The sequence below is a fragment of the Schistocerca gregaria genome, chromosome 1 (assembly GCF_023897955.1).
Source record: "Schistocerca gregaria isolate iqSchGreg1 chromosome 1, iqSchGreg1.2, whole genome shotgun sequence".
Lineage (NCBI taxonomy): Eukaryota > Metazoa > Arthropoda > Insecta > Orthoptera > Acrididae > Schistocerca > Schistocerca gregaria.
Window position 1 is genome coordinate 162,948,524 of NC_064920.1, and position 19,018 is coordinate 162,967,541.

General features: G+C 45.7%; 1 protein-coding gene across 1 annotated transcript in view; it reads left to right on the forward strand.

Annotated features, from left to right (window-relative positions):
- The window catches only part of LOC126335542 (sodium/potassium-transporting ATPase subunit alpha-like), a 154,299-nt gene that overhangs the window by 69,454 nt on the left and 65,827 nt on the right, over positions 1–19,018 (forward strand). The window contains exon 5 of the mRNA XM_049998975.1: positions 15,331–15,875. Within this exon, the coding sequence (XP_049854932.1) occupies positions 15,331–15,875 (545 nt within the window). The remainder of the gene's footprint in view (positions 1–15,330; positions 15,876–19,018) is intronic.

The window sequence follows — 19,018 nt, forward strand, 5'->3', positions numbered from 1 at the left end:
TTATGTAATGATTGTGAAAAACAATATATTGGGTAGACAGGTCGTAATTTTGCCGTACGTTTTAAAGAACACATCTCAGGTACTAGTCGAGGTAAATCTTTATTGGACCAACAATTAATAGACTGTGATCTCTCTGAAGCGTCAATCCAAAATAATTTAAAATTCTCCACATTGCCCCTAAAGGGAAACAAGCCTCTAGCTTTATTGAACAAGCAGCTTGATTTTAGGGAAAAATATTCCTTTGATCTTTCTGAAGACTTGTTATAATTTTGACTGCTCTTTCGTTTTTTCTCCAGTCTATGTTTTAGTTACTTTTTTTTATATAAATAATGCTGACTCGTGATTTCATCATTAGCATTTTTATATGATTAATGACGTTATAGGGTCTTCATATTTAACCACTGACGTTATGTTAGTATTCTTAATGTTTTGTTCCTAACTCCATCAGAATTTCTAAAATCGTTGGAGGAAGTGGCAACAAAACGACTATTCACGTTGATTTATAGAATGTATCAGTCTGGCGACGTACCATCTGACTTTCGGAAAAACATCATCCACACAATTTCGAAGACGGAAAGAGCTGACAAGTGCGAGAATTATCGTACAATCAGCTTAACAGCTCATGCATCGAAGCTGTTTACAAGAATAATACACAGAAGAATGGAAAAGAAAATTGATAATGCGCTAGGTGACGATCAGTTTGGCTTTAGGAAAAGTAAAGGCACGAGAGAGGCAATTCTGACGTTACGGCTAATAATGGAAGCAAGGCTAAAGAAAAATCAAGACACGATCATAGGTTTCGTCGATCTGGAAAATGATGCAAGATGTTCGAAATTCTGAGAAAAACATTGGTAAGCTATAGGGAGAGACAGGTCATATACAGTATGTGCAAGAGCCAAGAGGGTATAATAAGAGCAGACGACCAAGTACGAAGTGCTCATATTAAAAAGGTTGTAAGACAGGGATGTATTTATTCTTTCGCCCCTTCTGTTCAATCTATACATTGAAGAAGCAATGATGGAAATTTAAGAAAGTTTCAGGAATAGAATTAAAATTCAAGGTGAAAGGTAACGCGATTCATTGATGAGATTGCTATCTTGAGTGAAAGTGACGAAGAATTACATGATCTGGTGAATGGAATGAACAGTATAATGAAAATAGGCTATAGACTGAGAGTAAATCGAAGAAAGAAGAAGGCAATGAGAAGGAGTAGAAATCAGATCAGCGAGAAACTTAATATCAGGATCGATGGTCAGGAAGTAGATGAAGTTAAGGAATTCTGCTAGGTAGGCAGTAAAATAACGAGTGACGGACGGTGCAAGGAGGACATCAAAAGCAGACCAGCAATGGCACAAAGGGCATTCCTTCCCAAGAGAAGTCTACTAATCTCAAATATCGGCCTTAATTTGAGGAAGAAATTTCTGAGAATTTACGTCTGGACAGCAGCATTGTATTGTAGTGAAACATGGACAGTGGGAAAACCGGAACAGATTAGAATCGAAGCATTTGAGATGTGGTGCTACAGACGAATGTTGAAAATTAGGTGGAGTGATAAGGTAAGGAATGAGGAGGATCTGTGGAGAATAGGAGAGGAAAGGAATATGTGGAAAACACTGATAAGGAGAGGGGACGAGATGATAGGACATGTGCTAAGACATGAGGGAATCACCTCCATGGTACTAGAGGGAGCTGCAGAGGGCAAAAAGTGTAGAAGAAGACAGAGATTGGAATACATCCAGCAAATAATAAAGTACGTAGGTTGCAAGTGCTTCCCTGAGATGAAGAGGTTAGCTCAGGAGAGGAATTCGTGGTGAGCCGCATCAAACCATTAAGAAGATTGATGCCGTCCCCCGCCCCCCCCCCCCCCCCCCCCCCTTCGCAATTGTGGACGGTTTTAGAGGGAGCATGCCTTAACATTTCTGAATGTGACTTCCAGCGACTTGTGAATCCATGCCACGTCGAGTTGATGCACTACACCGGTAAAAGAAGGTCCGACACGACATTAGGAATTATTCCATGACTTTTATCGTGTCAGTGTGTTCCAAGCTATGCAGCAAGGGTAGTAACAGCCAGGGGCGCAGAGTGGAGCTTCGACCCGTGTGCTGACTCAGATCCGTCGCCAACTGTGCGGAGCGAGACCAACCAGCAGTGTCTTCAGTCCGAGCGGTTCTAGGCGCTTCAGTCTGGGACTGCGCGACCGCTACGGTCGCAAGTTCGAATCCTGCCTCGGGCATGGATGTGTGTGATGTCCTTAGGTTAGTTAGGTTTAAGTAGTTCTAAGTTCTAGGGGTCTGATGACCTTAGATGTTAAGTCCCATAGTGCTCAGAGCCATTTGACCCATTTTTGTCTTCAGTCTGTATGGGAGGCCTCGGCGTCTTAAGCCGGGGTCGACCTCTGGGCGGGCAGCTGGCGGAGTGTTGGCCGAATGGGCTGGGCAGACAGGCTTCTGTTTTTGGTTCGCGACCCGGTGACGGCAGAATTCTGGCGACGGCTCCGACTGACACATAACAGGCGTCACATACTGCCCCTAGCTGGCCGAAGGATGACGAGGTTGTCCGGTCGCAGTTAAGTACTGCTTCTCCCTACTGATTCCACGGTAACAGCGATGTTTCTGGATCGCGTGGAAACGTCTGGAGCATGTCAGTGTCAGGAAGGTGTGGCGTAACAGGCAGTAGTAAAGCGGTTGTTGGTTGCTGTAGACGATGACGTGAGTATCAACGAAGGTTCATTGGCAGAGTTGAGGAAAATTAATTACTTGTGGAGACGATTTCTCTCTTTCTCTGCAAGAACTGGAGATTGTCATTTACCTACCTATCGGTTGCTGCCCCCTCTGTGGTTGGCACTGGACTAATTCTGTCCTAGCAGGGGTTCAATTGATTGTTAATTAATACAATAAATAGGACAACAGAGGGAAGATACAGACAAGAGAAAATGCCGAAGTTCTGGTAAAATCTAATCTATTGTTCGTCCAATAACAGACAATAAATCGGCGAGATAGCCAGATACACAACTGTATCTGTAAATTTATGATCATCAGGTCATATTGCATCTTTCTGCAAGACCGGAAACACCTGTAAGTCCGACTCATGCACGTTACTACAGGCAGGTCTATCTACTTCCAGCACAAATGAACAAGTGTCCTCACACGTTAACGTCTCGTAACAGCTGCTGACCGCACGGAATTTAGCATCTACTTGACCGAATGAAGAACTATATCACAGTCAGGTATACCCTCTTCAAGAACAACCAAAGAAATGTCCAGAATGGCTCCCTTATGCCCTGCTCTCGAAAAGTCTCAACTTTCCACTTGATTACCGTAGTGATCCACTACTGTCTATTCTTCCAGTGTTTGAAGACCGTCCCACCAAAAATACATCGTTATCCAGCCCTACAGATGTGATCTGGCTCAACATGACCACTTATGCATACTAAACTAATATATTTCAACAATATGTAAAGATTCAGTCACTCTCAGATTATGCACAATAAATACATATGAAAGATTTGACATTAATAAATAGCCAGCGTTCTTGAACAAGTGCACTCCACATTAAATGACAAAGAATTGTCGTTAAATACAATAATAGCTATTAAAATTCGTACACCACGAAGATGACGTGCTACAGACGCGAAATTTAACCGACAGGAAGAAGATGCGAATTATTAGCTTTTCAGAGCATTCACATAAGGTTGGCGCCGGTGGCGACACATACAACGTGCTGACATGAGGAAAGTTTCTAACAAGTTTCTCATACACAAACAGCAGTTGACTGGCGTTGCCTGGTGAAACGTTGTTGTGATGACTGGTGTAAGAAGAAGAAATGCGTACCATCACGTTTCCGACTTTTATAAAGGTCGGATTGTAGCCTGTCGCGATTGCGGTTTATCGTATCGCGACATTGCCGCTCGCGTTGGTTGAGATCCAATGACTGTTAGCAGAATATGGTATCGGTGGGTTCAGGGGGGTAATACGGAACGCCGTATCACTAGCAGTTGAGATGACAGGCATCTTATCCGCATGGCTGTAACGGATCGTGCAGCCACGTCTCGATCCCTGAGTCAACAGATGGGGACGTTTGCAAGACAGCAGCCATTTGCACGAACAGTTCGACGACGTTTGCAACAGCATGGACTATCAGCTCGGAGCCCATGGCTGCGGTTATCCTTGACGCTGCATCACAGACAGGAGCGCCTGCGCTGGTGTACTGAACGGCGAACCTGGGTGCACGAATGGCAAAACGTCATTATATAGGATGAATCCAGGTTCTGTTTAGAGCATCATGATGGTCACATCCGTGTTTGGCGACATCGGGGTGAACGCACATTGGAAGCGTGTATTCGTCATCGCCATACTGGCGTATCACCCGGCGTGATGGTATGGGGTGCCACTGGTTACACGTCTCGGTCACCTCTAGTTCCCATTGACGTCACTTTGAACAGTGGACGTTACATTTCAGATGTGTTACGACACGTGGCTCTACCCTTTATTCGATCCCTGCGAAACCCTACATTTCAGTAGGATAATGCACGACCGCGTGTTGCAGGTTTAATAAAAAAGATTAAATGACGTCGTAAGTCAATATACGAAATAGATACAGATGAGTGGCTTTCAGGGATGATAGCTCACGTGCAATGCTATCATCTGAGATATCGTTTGTTGAAATCTCAAGATGGATTTAAAAGTTGTTGATTCAGATGTTCATAGCGAAAATATTCAGTTGTATCGTACTTCCGCTTCTTCTACTTGCTACGGATGGCTGACACTTGTCATGAATACGTACAAGTCGTAATGTGCACGATGGACATTTTAACGCTACTGAAGTTGCCCTGACACTTATACGTCCCCCAGTAGGAGTACGTTATTCTCATTAATTATGTAAATTGTCATGTTGTAACCTACCCGTTTCCCAATATTATCCTGTGGATACGATAGAAAGTCACGATAAGCCGACAAAATCCAGTCCCCCTTTTAACGAATAAGAGACAAAATGTACGCTAAGAGACAAGATTAATTGGTACAGGAAAATACTACCTACTAAAGGATAAATGCTGTGATTTTAACATATTTATTCACCATAAAAACAATTTAAAGAAACTAAATAATGATTACAAATCTGAGGTTCTCCCTGTATTAATATTGGCACTTAAACTGTTTGGCTCTGCCATTTAGTGTAACCGCGATGTGTGATTATGCACAGAATAACTAACATCCCCGTTGTACTAAACTGCAAGAAGGAACTACTATTTCAATCAGCAGTGCAAAAACTCAGTGCAGAATGGAGTGGAACACGTGAGTCACCAATGTAAATTCACTTTCCCACACGCTGCTGCATAAACAAGATCACTGTAATGATCAGAAGCTATAATTGCAGAACTTCTCGCCTCAGCGAGATAATAGCAAAATTGTGCTTCACCAAAACTACAGCCGTAGACGTCCATCGACTGCTGTGGACCTCCAAGACGTCTCTCCTCTTCACAACCCCACAAACACTCCCTCTTCTCTCCTCCGTTCGTTGCTCAAAGTCTCTTCTCCCCCTTAAATTTGGTTGGCGAATCGCCTTTCCGGAAGGCGCTCGTTTCTGAACACCGACCAATCGCAGTTCAGAATCCAGATCGAAGTTTCTGGAAATTCTTTCTATGTCCGTAGGAAAGTACGCGAATACCTGCCGCCATGTGTTTTTGGCTGACCAGTCCGTTTTCTCGCACCTGCTTGCCAGCCACGTGTTCCCCTTTTACAGGTGGTCCAGCTCACGGGCAGATCCCGGGATTAGTGCTGGAAGCGGCTGTGCCGTCCTATTGTCCAAAAGAATGTGTGAGCTTCTTGTGTCCTTCCGTTCTACCACGATTTTCACAGCTCTGCTTGTTCCCCACTCACACAACATGCAGACATTATACAACAAATTAAATGTACTAGACGATGTCAGTCATATACATTTTTTTTTAATGAACGAACACAAACCTGTCTTTTCTATCATTGAAGGGGCTTATTTATGTCGTATTGGATGCAAAAGCGGTTTGTAAGTTTTAAAACAAGGCCATCTTACATATTAATTGTAAAATATTAACTTTTGTTATTTAAAGATATTGTTGTATCTTTGCATGCACTTAATTTTTTTCTAGAATCGTCGATATATTCAGATTTACATTAATGTTTGACTGTAAATTATTACAGAGTCTGAAAAAGCTGTTAAAAGCCATCTTTCAGTTTGGCTCAAAGGCCGCCATTGCTTGTTGTTCCACGTTCTACTAAGAGAGATGACCGTCATAGAAATTCACAGCTTTGGTGTTTACCCACATCCGGTTACGCTATTCCCTGCGCCTGGCTTGCCGGTGGTGGATGTGATGTGGCCCAGCCATGGACCCACATAGACCAATTCACCTCTCCTCAATACCAGCCCTAGGTGGACGAGTAATCCACCCACATACTCTTCACGCAAGACTACAAAAGCCGACATCACAGGACTGCACTAGCAGAGCGCACTTGCGGGGCAATCACTTCAATACTGGATGATGGCAACCATTTTTCATCTTGTAAAATCTCGTCATAAACTGTGGACTTTTTTGCTCTCCATGAATTAATTAACAGAAGAAAGTTGTTCTCCTGCACACGAGGCTTCATCACATTAATCAAAAAATGTTCGTGTAAGGCTGTTGTCTACGTTTCCCCGATTAAGGCGAAGTAATGGTGACAGTTCCAGCACAGGTAGTAGCGTCTATGAGTTGCGAAATGCTTTCTCAGTCCATCCTGCTGAATCGCCATAATTTACTGAAAAGTATTCCCCCTACGCTCATCCATTGTCAACTCCTTCCATTCCTTGTATATGTAACTGGGTTTTCTCTTTTGATGCTAGTCAATTGTCAGGATGAGCATTACTGCAAAAGGGCATTTGATTCTAAAGCATTATGTCAGGGTGCAAAACACTAAATAAATTACTTTTTTTTCTCTTAACAACATGTGGGCAGTGTGGGTTCTTCCTTGGCTCGGGTATGAGGTAGACTGAAACAGCATTTTACATAACTTTTATTGAAAGATTTGTACAATGGTTTCTTTACTGGATTGTTCTGGCTGGGAGAGCGGCTACTGTGTCGTTTGCGAAGCCTTCTGCTTGCGTGAGCGGCGGCGTCTGATTACGCCTGGCGGTGTGTATCTCCTGTCGCCGTCTCGTCCAGTTGACAGGAGACGCGCATTGTGCTGTGGTCCGTTTAGTTATTGAGAACGAAGTCGTGAATCGGATGGTGATACCTTGAATGTGGCGCCCCAGTGTTTCTCTTCTCTAAGCGGCCGCGTGTGTCAATGTTGTGCGTCGGGCAGCGGAGCGGCGCGGCGGGGGAAGGCCAGTGTCCCGGACTCGAACAACGGACTCCAGCTTGCCAGTCTTCGGCTGTCAGATCTTCTTTCCAGCTCACAGGCGACTGCTGATGTGAGGCCGTCTCCTTCCCGTCCTCACGAGTCACCCGGGTTCGTAAAAATCAGACTTCAAATACCTTCTAACTTCTGTCTTCTGGCGGCGAGGCTGTTGCTTGCTATTCCATCACAGTGGCGGACTTGGTGCTTCTGTGTACGATGTAGTCTCTTCCTGCATGACGGTCTTCAGCACCGAATCTAAACTGAAAACTACTCTCGGGCCCACTGCGTCTGACGCATTTATTTACATCAGTTCACTGGAGGTGAACGACTTCACGGTCATTGCCTCTTCTGTCACGTTGAAATGCTTATCGAAGAATCTTCTTAACGTCGGTCATTGGCTCTTGGAATGTAGGCGAGGGTCTTTGATTACATGTGACAATTGAGAAACACGTGAGACGGTCGGGCGATGCCCTGACGGCAGAATTGACAGCTTCCGCTTATGTGGGGAGGGCGATGGCTTCTGCTGAACGAGCTGACTTGCAGGCGCCGGCCGTTGCCATGCTGCTCTGTCTACTATTTGCCAGTGTGTAAGTCTTCTAAACTAAACTAAGTTTTTCATTTATCTTCTAATTTCTACTTCACGAATTTATTTACCTATCTTAAGTACCACTCAACATATAGGAGGCTACGGATGCAGTCGTCAGCTATATGCTTACAGGTAATACGCTAATTAAGATCCTCTCTGTCCAAGACGAACATCTCGTCAACTGAACAGAATTCCCATCAAAAATAAATAAATAACTTATGGCGTTACTCTCTAGCTTTTGTTCCTGAAAATTTTAAGCTGCTGCGTTTATTTGAATTTCTAGCAGTAAGGGTGCTAGGAAATTCTTCCAGCACGATAATACATACATAAATAAATGAACACAGCCATTACTTTCCAGCAGCTCAGCACAGATTAAATGTTGTTCCCACCAATTCATAAGTGCAGAAGGGGAAGCGAAGTGGGGGAGGAGAGAATGGCAGTGGGGGAGGGGGAGGGAAATTGGGGGGAAAGGAAGAATGGGGATGGTGGCGTCATCAACATGACGTCCACACATCTCACCCCCCCCCCCCCCCCCCAGGGACAGGAGGTAGTGATACAATCCAGCAATCCAGGAAGAGCTGTCATCTTGAATAAATGAAAACTGTCATAGCATCCTTCTTATTCCTCTACTCTTGGTAAATCAGAACCATTTCTCATAAACAAATATTGCACTGGGTTCATTAAAGTAATATTTTTAGAGAACATTTTAGTTTTTGTATTTTGGCTTTACATAAAAATATTTATATATCCACACATATCGGCACATTATGACAAACACTGTCGGAAGTTCCAAGCAGCTTTTCGCGGATGATGCTGTAGTATACAGAGAAGTTGCAGCATTAGAAATTGTAGCGAAATGCATGACGATCTGCAGCGGATAGGCACTTGGTGCAGGGAGTGGCAACTGACCATTAACATAGACAAATGTAATGTATTGCAAATACAAAGAAAGAATGATCCTTTATTGTATGATTATCTGAAAGCGGAACAAACACTGGTAGCAGTTACTTCTGTAAAATATCTAGGATTTGAAGTGGAATTATCACATAAAATTAGTTGTTGGTTAGGCGGGTGCCAGGTTGAGATTCATTGGGAGAGTCCTTAGAAAATGTAGTCCATCAACAAAGGAGGTGGCTTACAAAACACTCGTTCGACCTATACTTGAGTATTGCTCATCAGTGTGGGATCCATACCAGGTCGGGTTGACAGAGGAGATAGAGAAGATCCAAAGAAGAGCGGCGCGTTTCGTCACAGGGTTCTTTGTTAAGCGTGATAGCGTTACGGAGATGTTTAACAAACTCAAGTGGCAGACACTGCAAGAGAGGCGCTCTGCATCGCGGCGTAGCTTGCTGTCCAGGTTTCGAGAGGGTGCGTTTCTGGATGAGGTATCGAATATATTGCTTCCCCCTACTTATATCTCCCGAGGAGATAACGAATGTAAAATTAGAAAGACTCGAGCGCGCACGGAGGCTTTCCGGCAGTCGTTCTTCCCGCGAACCATACGCGACTGGAACAGGAACGAGAGGTAATGCAGCGGCACGTAAAGTGCCCTCCGCCAAACACCGTTGGGTGGCTTGCTGGGTATAAATGTAGATGTAGATCACATTGTAAATTTTTTCAGACACAATAGGAGTTTGGACAATATAGGAATTAATGCTGTTTGCAACAAAGTTTCACGAATCTGTCAAATTTTACATTATAAGCGAAGCCACAGTCTGTTGTTGAGCTAGTCTGCAGTTTCTTTCGTATCCCTCGGAGCCACGCCGGTCTAGTCAAACGTTACATTATTGTTCGAACGAGATCTATATTGTATCGAACGCTGCGGCGTATCGGGAAATCTTTGAGCCTATTCGAACGCGAGTATTGTCAGCCCACCCTTAGCGAGCATTGCTAAGTTCGGATGTCAGGGCCACATTCTCCCGTTTCCGCGCATGCGCTGTTTACAGCAGACTGGAGATATTAGGCTACGTCCACACTGGCACCGACAACTATCGTCAGACCTCGTCGCCAGAAGTCGCCCCATAACATCGGCAGATAGCGTGGTCATAGAGCGTCCGCTCTCCTTCGTCAAATTTATGGCACGGTCAAAGGAGGTTAGGTTAGGTTAGAATCTATTCTAGGTGTGAAGATGGTTAGATTTGAACCTTGTAGTGTGGAGTAGACCCCACGACGCCTCTGTGCTTGGATATGAGTGCTGCTTAGCGGCTTCAGCTGTTAAAAAGAGACGCCGAGTGCATGTGAACAGGCTTTCCTGTCTCGTAAGGAAAGTAGCGAGTACTATAGACTCTGTCCTTTCAGTTATAGGAATAACCAGTCAAGTTTTATGAATAATGAGATGACGAGAGAAAAGTTCTGTCACCAACTCAAGATAATTCGTAGTGATCTTGAAAAGCAAGTTAGAGACACGCTGTTTCGCTGCGTTTGTGTACCGTTGTGCAGACGTACGCCAGTTAACGTTCAGTGACTGTCATTTATCACACAAGCGAAAGACAAGCATGAAATGTGGCATAAGATACTCTGATAACCTACAGCACTTAAAATTGGAAATACATACGGTGCACCACATTTGCAAACCACTTCATATTAACAGTATCAGTGCCCTACTGACATAAAACGCTAGTAAGCAGTAATAATAATTTGTAGACAATTAATGACAAGCTACCACAAAAAGACCCAGTACAGCAGCTATAAGCATATAAGATATGCCACTATTTTCACTTGAACAAACTACTTTTTGATGTTATAATGTTTCGTAAACCTTCGTCGCCAGGTCTGTAAAAGCACTGCCGCTACTGCAGTGGAGGCCGGGTTTCCGTTACTACAGTAGACCGAGTTTGTGAGTTGGTGAAAGGGCTTCTGGTGCAGTACACAGCTAAGACAATTTCTTCCTGCCACTATTACACAGCTATGCTCCAGGGTCATGTAACAGGATGGGAGAACGAAGGTTCTACAACACTCCAACAAATGAGTAACGAAGTCACAAAAATGAGTTAAGAGGTTTACTTATCTTCGTGGCTTGTCCAAATAATTAAGTCTGCAACACTGCTTGTAATATAACACAAAAAAGCCCTCATTGGCAAAGTGCAAAGAATCGCAAGTTGACTTCACAGTACATGGCAAATACAATTTACAACAACTTTCTATGAAATTCTAAGAGTTCATTAAACGACGTTCCCTGTCTAAGTCAGCCCTGGACGATGATCTACAGGGTGTTACAAAAAGGTACTGCCAAACTTTCAGGAAACACAAAGAAAGAAAATATGTTATGTGGACATGTATCCGGAAACGCTTACTTTCCATGTTAGACCTCATTTTATTACTTCTCTTCAAATCACATTAATCTTGGAATGGAAACACACAGCAACAGAACGTACCAGCGTGACTTCAAACACTTTGTTACAGAAAATGTTCAAAATGTCCTCCGTTAGCGAGGATACATGAATCCACCCTCCGTCGCATGGAATTCCTGATGCGCTGATGCAGCCCTGGAGAATGGCGTATTGTATCACAGCCGTCCACAATACGAGCACGAAGAGTCTCTACATTTGTTACAGGGGTTGCGTAGACAAGAGCTTTCAAATGCCCCCATAAATGAAAGTCAAGAGGGTTGAGGTCAGGAGAGCGTGGAGGCCATGGAATTGGTCCGGCTCTACCAATCCATCGGTCACCAAATCTGTTGTTGAGAAGCGTACGACACTTCGACTGAAATGTGCAGGAGCTCCATCGTGCATGAACCACATGTTGTATCGTACTTGTAAAGGCACATGTTCTAACAGCTCAGGTTCAGTATCCCGTATGAAATCATGATAACGCGCTCCATTGAGCGTAGGTGGAAGAACATGGGGCCCAGTCAAGACATCACCAAGAATGCCTGCCCAAACATTCACAGAAAATCTGTGTTGATGACGTGATTGCACAATTGAGTGAGGATCTTCGTCAGCCCACACATGTTGATTGTGAAAATTTACAATTGGATCACGTTGGAATGAAGCCTCATCTGTAAAGAGAACATTTGCACTGAAATGAGGATTGACACATTGTTGGATGAACCATTCGCAGAAGTGTACCCGTGGAGGTCAATCAGCTGCTGATAGTGCCTGCACGCGCTGTACATGGTACGGAAACAACTGGTTCTCCAGTAGCACTCTCTATACAGTGATGTGGTCTACGTTATCTTGTACAGCAGCAACTTCTCTGACGCTGACGTTAGGGGTACCGTCAACTGCACGAAGAATTGCCTCGTCCATTGCAGGTGTCCTCGTCGTTCTAGGTCTACTCCAGTCGCGAGTCACAGGTTGAAATGTTCCGTGCTCCCTAAGACGCCGATCAATTGCTTCGAACATCTTCCTGTCGGGACACCTTCGTTCTGGAAATTTGTCTCGATACAAACGTACCGCGCCACGGCTATTGCCCCGTGCTAATCCATACATCAAATGGGCATCTGCCAACTCCGCATTTGTAAACATTGTACTGACTGCAAAACCACGTTCGTGATGAACACTAACCTGTTGATGCTACATACTGATGTGCTTGATGCTAGTACAGTAGAGCAAGGAGTGGCATGTCAACACAAGCACCGAAATCAACATTACCTTCCTTCAATTGGGCCAACTGGCGGTGAATCGAGGAAGTACAGTACATCCTGACGAAACTAAAATGAGCTCTAACGTGGAAATTAAGCGTTTCCGGACACATGTCCACATAACATCTTTCCTTTATTTGTGTGTGAGGAATGTTTCCTGAAAGTTTGGCGGTACCTTTTTGCAACACCCTGCATATCCAAGTGGGCGAGAGCTACTCTTCTGCCTTCCGGGTAGGCTCCTGTCCGTTGTCTTCCGGTCATTGGCGGATTGTACGCGACTGGCAACTGACCGAGGCGAAGTCGATATCTTCCTTCTCAGCGCCATCGTGGGGCTGGTGGAACTCATGCAACAGACGAGTTTATGCCACTGTAACTTTGCCTGTTGTGCTTCAGCCCTGGCTGTATCTTGCATATTTGAGGAAATTCGCGATTTGCGATTTCAGTTCATAGATTCCGAACTATATCCCGGTTGCGATATTTTGATCCTAAGGATGCCACAAACTCAGTCTTTCTTGAACTAAACTTATCAGTTTCACACGCTCCATATTTCGTGTGCGAGAATGTCGTTAGATTTAACCGAAGAAAGCAAACTGGTCTGAATTTTACCGATTGTCGTCTGAAGTATGTACGTTCGGGAGATTAGATCGGCTATAAGGGGTGGTCCATAGATCGTGGCCGGGCCAAATATCTCACGAAATAAGTGTCAAACGAAAAAAATACAAAGAACGAAACTGGTCTAGCTTGAAGGGGGAAACCAGATGGCGCTATGGTTGGCCCGCTGGATGGCGCTGCTATAGGTCAAACGGATATCAACAGCGTTTTTTTTTTTTTTTAAAGAGGAACCCCATTTTTATTACATATTCGTGTAGTACGTAAAGAAATATGAAGGTTTTAGTTGGACCACTTTTTTCGCTTTGTGACAGATGGCGCTGTAATAGTCACAAACATATGGCTCGCAATTTTAGACGAACAGTTCGTAACAGGCGGGTTTTTTTTAATTAAAATACAGAACGTAGATAAGTTTGAACATTTTATTTTGGTGGTCCAATGTGATACATGTACCTTTGTGAACTCATTATTTCTGAGAACGCATGCTGTTACAGCGTGATTACCTGTAAATACCACATTAATGCAATAAATGCTCAAAATGATGTCCGTCAACCTCACTGCATTTGGCAATACGTGTAACTACATTCCTCTCAACAGCGTCTAGTTCGCCGTCCGTAATGTTCGCACATGCTTTGACAATGTGCTGACGCATGTTGTCAGGCGTTGTAGGTGGATCACGATAGCAAATATCCTTCAACTTTCTCCACAGAAAGTAATCCGGAGACGTCAGGTCCGGTGAACGTGCGACCAATCCACCTGTAATGAAATATGCTATTCAATACCGCTTCAACCGCACGCGAGCTATGTGACGGACATCCATCATGTTGGAAGTACATAGCCATTCTGTCATGCAGTGAAACATCTTGTAGTAACATCTGTAGAACATTACGTAGGAAATCAGCATACATTGCACCATTTAGATTTCCATCGATAAAATGGGGGCCAGTTATCTTTCCTCCCATAATGCTGCACCATACATTAACCCGCCAAAGCCGCTGATGTTCCACTTGTCGCAGCCAATGTGGATTTTCCGTTGCCCAATAGTGCATATTATGTCGGTTTACGTTACCGCTGTTGGTGAATGGCGCTTCGTCGCTAAACAGAACGTGTGCAAAAAATCTGTGATCGTCCCGTTATTTCTCTTGTGCCCAGTGGCAGAACCGTACACGTCGTTCAGAGTCGTCACCATGCAATTCCTGGTGCATAGAAATATGGTGCGAGGGCAATCGATGTTGATGTAGCATTCTCAACACCGACGTTTTTGAGATTCCCGATTCTCGCGCAATTTGTCTGCTACTGATGTGCGGATTAGCCGCGAAAGCAGCTAAAACACCTACTTGGGCATCATCACTTGTTGCAGGTTGTGGTTGACGTTTCACATGTGGCTGAACTCTTCCTGTTTCCTTAAATAACGTAACTATCCGGCGAACGATCCGGACACTTGGATGATGTCATCCAGGATACCGAGCAGCATACATATCACACGCCCGTTGGGCATTTTGATCACAATAGCCACACATCAACACGATATCGTCCTTTTCTGCAATTGGTAAACGGTCCATTTTAACACGGTAATGTATCACGAATGAAATGCCGTCCGCACTGGCGGAATGTTACGTGATACGACGCAGGCTTGTGACTATTACAGCGCCATCTATCACAAAGCGAAAAAGTAGTCCAACTAAAACATTCATATTTGTTTATGTACCACACGACTATGTAATAAAAAAGTGGAAGTTTCTATTTTAAAAAAAGTATTTGATATCGGTTTGAACTATGGCAGCGTTATCTAGCGGGCCAACCATAGCGCCATCTGGTTTCCCCCTTCAAGCTAGGCAAGTTTCGTTCTTTGTAGTTTTTTCGTTTGATGCCTATTTCGTGAGATATTTGGCCCGGTTACGATCAATGGACCACCCTGTAGTGTGACCGCGCACGTAGTGACTTACTGATTTGAAAAGTGGGCCGTCTCCGGAGGACGTCGGTCGTCGGCAGAGGCGTCCTTATCGAAGCCACTGTGACCACAGCCTTTAGACACCACTGCCGGCAGTCAGTCGATCGCTGACGACACTGATCCCTCGCGACTCGTTTCACTGGCGATTTACGAGCGATTAGTCGACGCGAGCGAGAGAGCAGTAGTCGCTTTCCGGCAGAAAGTCGCTCGTTTAATACGGACTTTACTCGAGAAGTGTACGGCGCGTGTGCAGGCGGTGCGCAAGTGCCGGTCGGCGGGCATCCGCGTGATAATGGTGACGGGGGACCACCCCACGACGGCGGCGGCGATCGCGCGCGCCGTGGGCATCTTCACGGTGCAGCACAGCTTCGACTCGGGGGCGGCGCGGCGGTTCGCGGAGGCGGCGCACGGCACGCCGACGCCCGCCGGCTCGGGCCACCACCTGCCGCACGGCGGCCAGACGCCCGCCGGCTCCCACCAGGACCTGCCCGGGCAGGCGCCGGGCCTGGGGCAGGCGGTGGCGCGCCACCCCTCGCTGCTGCAGGACCTCGGCACCTCCGTGGCGGCGCGCTACCCCTCGCTCGTCTACGAGCCGTACGCGGGCATCGCGCGCCAGCCGTCGCTGCTGTCGGAGCGGCCGACCCGCGACTCCAACTGGCCGCCGCTCACCGCGCCGGGACGGCAGCCGTCCTTCTTCCCGCAGCAGGACCAGCTGTCGCGCCAGGGCTCGCTGCTGTTGCCGCCCACCGCCCAGCCGCGCACGGCCGCACTCATACATGGCGACGACCTCCGCGACTGGTAACTGCCTACCTGAACATTTTTTCTGTCTGGACAGTGGGTCGGCTGCACCGTCAAAACAAAGACTGGTACTGCCTACCTGAACATTTGCCCCATCTGGACTGTGGGTCAGCTGCAATGTCAACACAAAGACTAGTAACTGTCTACCTGAACATTTGCCCCACCTCGACTGTGAGTCAACTGCACCATCAACACAAAGGCTGGTAACTGCCTACCTGTAAGTTGGTCCCATCTCAACTGTGGGTCAACTGCACTCTCAACACAAAGACTGGTAACTGCCTACCTGAAAGTTTGTCCCATCTCGACTGTGGACCAGATGCACCATCAACACAAAGCCACGTAACTGTCTACCTGAACATTTGCCCCATCTGGACTGTGGGTCAGCTGCAATGTCAACACAAAACTAGTAACTGTCTACCTGAACATTTGCCCCATCTGGGTCAGCTGTACCATCAACACAAAGACTGGTAACTGCCTACCTGAAAGTTTGTCCCATCTCGACAGTGAGTCAGCTACACTGTCAACACGAAGACTTATAACTGTCTGCCTGAACATTTGCCCCATCTGGACTGTGGGGCAGCTACACCATCAATACAAAAACTCGTAACTGCTTACTCAAACCTCTGTCCCATCTGGACTGTGGGTCAGCTGCACCATCAATACAAAGACTGGTAACTGCCTACCTGAACATTTGTCACGTCAGGACTGTGGGTCAGCTACCCCGTCAACACAAAGACTGGTAACTGCCTACGTGAAAGTTTGTCCCATCTTGACTGTGACTCACCTGCACCATCAACACAAAGGCTGGCAACTGCCTACCTGAAAGTATCTCCCATCTCGACTGTGGGTCAGCCGCACCATCAATACAAAAGCTGGTTACTGCCTACCTGAAAGTTTCTCCCATCTCGACTGTGGGTCAGCTGCACGGTCAACAGAAAATCTCGTAACTGCCTACCTGAACATTTGTTCTGTCAAGACTGTGAGTCAGTCGCAACATTAACACAAAGAGTCGTAACTGCCTACTTGAACGTTTTTTCTATCTGGACAGTGGGTCAGCTGCACCATCAACACAAAGACTGGTAACTGCCTACGTGAAAGTTTGTCCCATCTCGACTGTGGATTAGCTGCACTGTCAACACTATGTCTCGTAACTACGTACCTGAACATTTGTCCTGTCACGACTGTAGGTCAGCAGCACCATTAACACAAAGAGTCGTAACTACCTACTTGAACCTTTGTCCCATCTGCACTTTGGGTTAGCTGCACCATCAATACAAAGACTGGTAACTGCCTACCTGAACATTTGCCCCATCTGGAATGTGGGTCAGCAGCACCATCAACACAAACACTGGTAACTGCCTACTCAAACGATTGCCCCATCTGAACTGTGGGTCAGCTGCACTGTCAATACAGAGACTGGTAACTGCCTACCTGAAAGTTTTTCCCATCAGGACTGTGGGTCAGCAGCACCATCAACACAAAGGTTGGTAACTGCCTACTCAAACGATTGTCCCATGTGGACTGTGGGTCAGCTGCACCATCAACAGAAAGGCTGGTAACTGCCTACCTGAACAACTGTCCCGTCTCGGCTGAGGGTCAGCTGCACTGTCAACACAAATACCAGAATGAAAAATGCTTCTATCATAGCACAGTAAAAATTTGCGAGATACTAGCTGAATTCGCGCACTGTGGATTCTGAAAAAATGATACAGGGTGATTTTTTGCAACGTGTACAGACTCTAGGGATTGATCAATGAGAGTATATGGAACAAAAAAAGTCTAATGAGCTTACGTCTGGAAATTCATGATTTCCTTGCAAGAAACCATTTATTCATACTTTGTTATAGAGTCTGGGGTCTAATACGCACTGTACCATGCACCCACAGTTACAGTATGTAACGTTTCCTCCGAGAGGGTGATACTGTTCCTCACACTTCACGCCTTAGGCTTGCCTATCTCCTGCCATAGTAATTGGTAATGTTGTGTCCGATTCACTTCTCTTATTGACTCACCTTGTAGAAGATGTGATTCAGTGTTGTACACAATGATTCCATATTCGAATCGAGAGTTTGCCGACGTGGTAGATCAGGAGACCTATCCACGCTCACAACATCGACAACATTCAGTGTTTGCAACAGTATTTCACCGTTTGTCTGAGACAGGGTCGTTTCAGGAAGCAGGAAATAATGAATAACGGACGTGGGTGGTAGCCAAGTGGTCTAGGGCGTCCAACCGCGGTTCGCGCGGCTCCCCCCCCCCCTCCCCCCTTACGCATATTGTTCGAGTCATCCCTCAGGCATAGGTGTGTGTGTTGTCCCTAGTGTAAGTATTAGTTAGATTAAGTAATGTGTAAGCTTAGGGACCGATGACCTCAGCAGTTTGGTCCCATAAGATCTTACCACAAATTTTCAAATTTTCGCTGAAGAACGTACCGGAAATGCTCGGACACCAGGCTTGGAGGAAAATCTGATTAACACTTTGTGGAAGGCGAACGCCGTGTCTGTTCCAGGTACAGAGGATAGGCAAAATAGTGTTAACAATGGTAGTAATGGGATGGTTGTGTTTAACGGTCAACAACGCAGGTAACACAAGTGTCGCACTGGACTGTGCGTGTTTAGTACTGGTTCTGTTTCAACAGTCATGTCAGCCTACACAACATATGGAAAGACATCATCGTGTAGACATAATAGTGGGCGCAAATCAAAACTAAATGACAGAGATCGTCGTACGCTAACACGAATTGTGTCAGAACGACACAAAACTACTTCGGCTAAAGTGACTGAAGACCTCAGTAGCCATCTTCGAGACCCCGTATCTATCGACACTGTCCGCCGAGAACTCCTTAAACCGAATATTCATGGACGAGCTGCTATACCGAAACCATTAGTGACGACAACCAACGCAAAGAAGTGTAAAACATGGTGTCAGGATCAAAAATCCTGGACGGCTGATTAATGGAAACACACATATGATCATTTCCAACATCGGGCCGGGTTTACTTCTGGAGAACGCCAAAAGAAGCCTACAACCCTGATTGCTTGATTCCAACGGTTAAGCATGGAGGTGGAAGTGTGATGGTGTGGGCAGTCATGTCATGACATTCTCCTGGTCTCATCGTTACTCTCAAAGGTCGTGCTACAGCC